Source organism: Apis cerana, linkage group LG6, assembly GCF_029169275.1.
Source record: "Apis cerana isolate GH-2021 linkage group LG6, AcerK_1.0, whole genome shotgun sequence".
Classification (NCBI taxonomy): domain Eukaryota; kingdom Metazoa; phylum Arthropoda; class Insecta; order Hymenoptera; family Apidae; genus Apis; species Apis cerana.
The window spans coordinates 14,471,149-14,478,366 of NC_083857.1; the positions used below are offsets into that span (position 1 = coordinate 14,471,149).

At 37.2% G+C, this 7,218-nt stretch overlaps 1 protein-coding gene across 6 annotated transcripts in view; it reads right to left on the bottom strand.

Moving 5' to 3' along the window:
* LOC108003266 (putative fatty acyl-CoA reductase CG5065) overlaps positions 1-6,508 on the bottom strand; it is a 39,370-nt gene extending 32,862 nt beyond the window's left edge. For all 6 annotated transcript variants that reach the window (XR_009830306.1, XR_009830305.1, XR_003698928.2 and 3 more), the window contains exons 1-3: positions 6,263-6,508; positions 3,860-4,336; positions 1,168-1,395 (exon numbers count right to left, since the gene is read on the bottom strand). Coding sequence is in view for 2 of the 6 variants with exons in the window: in XM_028669432.2 (XP_028525233.2) it covers positions 1,168-1,395; positions 3,860-4,336; positions 6,263-6,447 (890 nt within the window). In the remaining 4 variants the exon portion in view is untranslated. The remainder of the gene's footprint in view (positions 1-1,167; positions 1,396-3,859; positions 4,337-6,262) is intronic.
* Positions 6,509-7,218: the final 710 nt, after the last annotated feature.

Sequence of the window (7,218 nt, forward strand, 5' to 3'; positions counted from 1 at the left end):
TAAACATCGTACTTCTTTTTTGAATCAAGACCGATCTGAAAAATTCACGAACGGTTGAAGTTAAGTTACACGATCCACGATCCAAGTTTCCAGAAGGAAACATCGATAGAAGATTTTCGGTAAAGTTTGATCGCGGCGTAGATGCGCGGCGTGGATGCGCGACGTGGATGCGCGGCGTGGATGCGCGGCGTGGATGCGCGGCGGGAGAGGAAGCATGGAGGGGGAAGGTTGCAAGAACCGATCCTGGAGAAACGGATCCACGGGCGTGCTTGGCAAACGCGGTGCAATCGTAAAAGTAAAAGTTATCCGGAACTACGATTTAGGTGAATACCAAAGTAAACGGGTTCGTTCACGACGGCGGTATTCGAATCGTGGGGACAGAACGACGGAGAGAAGGAGAGACAGAGAGAGAAGAGAAAGGAGGAAGGAAGTGAAAAAGGCAGTTGAGGAAAGAAGGCGAAAAGGAAAACAGTGGAAAGGAAACTCGTTCCCCCTCGCGGAGGAAACTTGCGAAACTCGTAGTCTGATTGCTTTTAAAAATCGCGAGTTTGCCCCGGCAACGAGGAAACTTTCCGAAAATCTTGACAGCTTTCATTGAAATGCGTTTCTTTACCCGGGCCACCGGCGTGATTCCAACTTTTCTTCCCCGCCCCGTTCCCATTCTTCCAGAATGCACAGAGGAAACTGTGCAACCTGACCGAGTTTGCATGATCCTCTACACGTACTTTTTAGTATGTATATATATATTGGCTCCGTCGATCTGATCCGCGCGCGTGTAAATAAGGAAATATTGTTACAAGCAGATGGCGGATATTCAATATTAAAATTTGTATGCACGAGACACTTATCGTGACGTGTAAATCGTAAAATTTATACGATTCATAGTTATAATATACGATTTCTCAGCTTTCAAGATAACGTATATTTCGCTTTCGTATAAACTTCTAATTGTAAATATATATATGTGTAAGAAAATATTAAAAATTTTTTGTATCGCACGCTATTGATCCATGCGATTATTTATCGATTTTGTTTTTTTGGCTATTATTAGAGATCTTTCAAACCCACGTCTGTCGATTTAACGTACGAATATGTTTGATAAATGTGCCTTTTCGGAACGATAATCTCGAGAAATTGTAGATATCGTATATTTCTAGCTCGTTATACCTTTTCTTTGCTCCGACTAGTCCGAGAATCGTGTCGCAGAGTGTGGATGGCAACCATTCAAAAAGCACCACCAAAGCCCAATGTAGCGTTACTATAGATGTCATACCACGGAAGCCGAAAGTCGGATATGCAAACTTTCGGTTGGCTCGCTGAGATTTCTTAATCAGGTCACTCCATGTGCATCCTATCGGGATCGCGTTGTATATCACTGGACCTTGTACATTTTTTCTACGACAATCAAAAGAAATATTATTAATTCTATTCTTAATTTATTTAGTCAATTCTACTTTTATACGGTCATACAAATATTCTACGTTACACAAAATTAATTTATTTTTTTTATTTAAAATTTCTTTTTAATAAAAATGCGAGTATAAAAAATATAATTTTTTTTAACGGAATATTACTTTAAAGGAAGAAAGCGAGAGCTCAGAATTTCAATTTTTTCGTTTTTTTAAATATAACTTTGTAATGGTACGATAAAATAAAATTTTAAATTGTTAATTTTTAATGAAAAATATTCCCGGATGAAATTGTATTTAAAATTGAAAAAAATGCAAAAATATTGCTTCATATAAAACACATTATACTCTACATATATATATATACTTTTAACTAAATTAAAATCGATAAGATAGCTTTTGCTTCTGATGTATATATATTCTTGAGTTAATTGATACGTGATAAAATGTATTAAAAAGAAATAGATAGGTAAATAGATGTAATAATAGTGGCAAAGTTCAAGGATGCATTATATAATATAATTTAACCTCAACGGTCCGTCAACGATTCACTTCGATACCAACGTTCAATCTGAATTCGTTTGACGTCATTCCAGTCTATGAGGTTCAAAGCATTTTCCAGGGTAAGATTAAAGGAAATAACATCTCGTGTACCCTCGTAAATTCGACATACTGATTATAATATATATATATACACATACATATAAATATAGACCCTCAAAACTTTACAACTTTGACCAACATAACCATTTTTATTGAAATCTGGCTTGATTGCCATCTTTCAAAAATACCTTGCCCGTCATTTGCTTTTTCTCATCTTTCACTTAAATCAAATCCTCGTCCCGACCCATCCTATAGACTAAATAATATTTTGTATATCGAACTTGTGTTACCTTACATCTCAACAGCTCTTCAGAAGATGAAATCCGATATAATATCGATTTTTGGAATAATTGTAAAAGCACGAGTCATATACAACGATCAAACACGAAAACACGAATTATTAAAAGATCTTTCTAGTTAAATAGATCGAATGTTCTTTTGCAAGTGAATTCCGACTTATTTAAATTTTATGTTGATTTATTCGTGTTTTATATACACAAGTGAAGAAAAATAAAGAAAGATGAATGTTAAAACGCTACAAGTTTGAGAATCCGATGCTCGAGAAGAAATCGGGTCGGATCGGCTCAAGTCGAGTGAACTCGACTTCGGTCGGAACAGTTCGGGTCAAATCGGCTAGAATCGGATCCCTAAAGTATCTCATAGTTCTAGAACATTGGGATTCTCGAGAATTTCAGCATGAAAATATCAGGATTCTCCATAATTTTGAAAACGCTGAACAATATATTGGAATTCGTTCACAAATTTAAAACAAGAGTTTTGAAATTTTTAGACATCTTAATTTTCACGTGACAATTTCGACTCGATTCGAAATTTTCGAGTTTTTAGATCTCTATAAAGTATAAACTAACAACTACATTTTTCGATATCTAAAACATATTCAATTTCGAATGATCACCACTGGAAGTCCAAGTTGGTGATTAATATATCGATAGTAGGATATTTTTCTATATTTGCGTCGAATATCACTGGTAAGCTCATAAACACGCTTCATACTTCATTAGTCGCAAAATTGTGTCGTGACAACTAGATAATCCGCGAATATCTACTCATTTCGACGCATGTATAATTCCTGGCCATTTAAATATTAAATTTACGCGAATATAGGTATTTAAACCGGTAAATCGTCATAATACGAGTTTCCTCTGGTATTACTCGATATACCGAACATTGGCCGCGTAAACCAGCTCTGCTTGCTTTTTGCCCCGCTCAAAAGAGATTTGAATGTTCTTTTGAAACGAAACCACCGTTCATTTCGCGTAAACTTTAATCGCTTACATTTTATAGCTCCACCACCGAAAAAGGCAACAGGCTATGGATCCACACAGAGTCGTGGTTTACGCGCATTGGTTCGATTGTTTCTCGTGTTATTACATTGGCTTATTGGATACCGTTTTGTTTTTCCCAAAGCTGCGCAAATTTAAAAATTTCCCTTTTGCATATCGTTTTTATGCATCATTTTATTTTCCTTTTTTGTTACTTTTCTTTGATTTCAATTTTTCTTATTCTTTTTCTTATTAATTTCTTCAATAATAAGAAGAGAAATTATTAAATTATCTTATGCTTTCGAGAACGGTTGATCAGGACAGAGGGGACAGAATCGAGCCAAGTATATCGATGTTATTCGATTCACGCGTAATTAACCAAGTTTAACGTCCTTCTTCAATCGATGCTCACACAGCGAGAAATTAGAACATGATAAAAATAACAAAAAATTCCTTCCAAACATTTCGTATCCTTTTTTAGTTTTGATAACATTTCCAAAGATAGCGTTTCATCGAAACAGAGCGACTAAAAGCGACAAGATAGAGCAAGGAAAAGGTACTCACGAGGTGGCTCGTTCCCAAGCAACAGTGATCAAAGTGTTGACCGCCAGGTCGATCGGAATAATTTCCGCCTGAAGGTTCGAATTGCCGAGGACGTGGCCTGCTCCCGCTATCAAAGCTGTCGATCCTTTCAGCGTGTCCACGAATCCGGGCATGGGCTCGCGGAGTGCAGGCCCGACCAACGGAACCCGCACCAGTGCCATGGGTCCATCGTCCCCTTCCTTCCCCGCCTCGACCACTCGGTCGTCGCTCGCCCGCTCGAAGATGCTCGTCACCACTGCCACAACTTGGATCCGCGATAATTGTTTGGAGAATCGAAATGTCTCGTTGCACGGACCTGCGGCGTGGAACACCACGCTCACGTTTCCCAACAGCTCCTTGTCCCTCTCGCTCATGCCGAAATCGTTGTACGATAAATTACCCTCTATCGCTTTCACCCGTGAGAGAGCGTTCGGGTCCTCTTGTCTCAATCTCTCGAATCTGTAACGAATAAACGGACGAGAGATGGAGTAGTTTGACTGGATCCTGGCCAAGATTTATTCCCGTTTGAAGATGTTTATAATAATGGTGGGATGGGTGTAAGTACGATAGATTTTTCTTCGACGTGTGCGCGTTTTTGTTTATGTAATGAAACGAAAGTTGGATAGAGATTTACATAATTCTTTTAAATATCGAGTTTATATAACGCGCGAGTTTGTTTAATTTGTTTTGTTAATAATTTTAATTTTATGTAAATATTTATTCAATTTATATTTCAAAATTGTATACGTTATGTAACGTTTTCCTTATTTTCACTTATTAGAAATTATTATCTGTTCAAGCTACGCCGTTCGTTCCATGTACGTACCGTGACCAACTGGCGTTTCCGCAATTACTGGTATCACTGACAATCTTCTACTTTTACTGTTACATAAACTAGATTTATTATTACATCTATTATATCATGTCAACGATTTATTCTCGATATACTCTTATTCCTTTGTAAATCAGAAACAGTTAAATATGTATCTGCGCGTAATTAAGTATAATTTTTACTGAATTCACATCGAATCGTTTGATCACGACTCGTTGCTCGAAGCGAGGAGCGCTTAAAGCGAATTCTCAACGTAAGACGTGTAATAACAACCAGTTGCGAATGCCGCAGTCGAATTTTTTCTCGTGTGCTTTATACGTCCATGTGTAATATGTGTATTACTTTATAATTATACTTCATATTTATTTATATAATTTAAAGGGTTTTTTTTAAGAGCAAATGATAGAAAAACGCGATAATATGTTTATATAAAACCATTTGAGGATTTAAATTCGCAAAGATCGTAAATTTAAACGGGCAAGCTTTTCACTCTTTTCATTCATACTCTGAATTAATTATTACGGAATAAATTTTTTTTGTTAAAATTTATTAATATTTGCTTCGCGATTCGAAATAAATCTCATCAGAAAGACCTTTTCACTTTTTGTCTCCATTATGTCCCGGATTTCATTCATCCTCGATAATATTAACTCGAATGTTTAATCGAGCAAATTGACAATGAGCATGCGTCTAGCCAACAATGCGCAACGAGAGACTAATCTGTCATTCTGTCTAATGAAACGTTAATTAGAATGGAAGGCTATAATACCTAACGAATTAAAATCAGACCGTCTAACGGATATACAGTTAATGATAACGTAACAATGGGTAAACGAATAAAAATCAGAATAAGCCAATTAATCATTAAATATTGTTAAATCAAAAATATTGAAATCTTGCGTAACAACATCGCGCTTGGAAAAGGGAGCAAACAATATCTTGAAATACGATGAAAAATAACCTCGATTTCCAATATCTTTCGAATAACGAGAGAAAAATATTCTCGATCATACTATCTCACAGTGATGAAAAAAAAGATTCTCTCCTTCAATTTTAATATCTGCTATGAAGAAAAAAAAAAGGATATTCTATCTTCTCATCAATTCTAATATCTTCTAATAAAAAAGATATTCTCGATTCTATTACCTTACCGCGATGAAAAAAAAAAAAGATATTCTTGATTCCGTGATCCTTTCTTTCGTCTTAATTCTAATAACCTTCAACGATGAAAGAAAGATTCGTGATATCCTTTTCTCATCGATTCTAATATCTTTTGCTCTCGATCATCTTTACCGTGTCTTCTTTCAACTCATCTGTCACAATTCTAATATCTTTTATAACGGAAAAAAAGTACCCTCTACTATTCTCCTATGGCGAAAGAGAGATACTCTGACGCTCTCTATTATCTTATTATGGCAAAGGAATATTCTTGATTCTTTCCATCTGTTATGATATCTTTTGCAAAAAAGAAAGAGAAAGCCTCGATTCTAATATCTTTTACTTTTTTTAAAATAAAAGTCTTTACGAAAAAGAGACACTCTCGATCATCTTACCGTGGCGAAAGAAAGATATTCTTGATCCTGTCGTCTTTGGTGAAGCCGTGGCGGGTACGAACGATCGCGTATATCTTCACGTGCGGGAACGAGCGAAGGACCTTCTCGAGCAACGCTCGTCCCACGTCGCTGGTCGCTCCCGTTAGAAGCAGCTCGCGATCCGCGTACCATTCGCGCAGAGCCATACTCGTTGACTGACCGATCGAAAAGGAAAGTGACCGTTGTATTCACTTTAACCGTCGCGCCGACCCGAACGCCCTCCCTTCGCTCCTGCATTTTTGATGGCCGCGAATCTCGAATCGGTGGGGAGGAGGCTCGATCCATTTCTAGAAAATTCTTGTTCTAGAAAAATGACGTTCTCTGATCGCGGAGAAATCTTCATATGCGACAATAAGAACGTAAGTTCCTCGTTCTCGTTATTAGAGAATTATCGAAAATTGATTTGTCGTCGATTCAAATCCACTTTTTTATTACTAATTTTCCTAAAATTGTTATCCCCTTTTCGAAAATTTCGCCATCGCGCTATTGAGAGGACAAGTTGGACGGATAGTATCGGCTCGAAAGTTCGCAGGCAACAAAGTGAAAGTGGTGAAATTCGCGAGCGAACGAAAACAATAAATTCACGAGTAGTAGGAGAAGTAGTGGAGAAATTAAAGGAACTGTGGAACGGGGAGGAGGTAAAGTTCTATTTCGACCAATTTGCCCGTCAATTTGCCCCGTCTTAATGGGTATTTACGAGCTGTTGACTGGCAGAGGAACGGGGGAATTTATTTATCGATAAAATTAATTGACCGCCCTCTCCCCTTCTCGCCCCTCGAAACTTCATTTTAACGACGAAACTTTGTCATCGATGGAAAAATTGTTTCCCGATAATTTCCAACTTCCTTTCATGTTTAATCTATAGAGGAGTTAAATATCGAGGGATCGTCGATATAGTCTTTTCGTTCGTACACTGG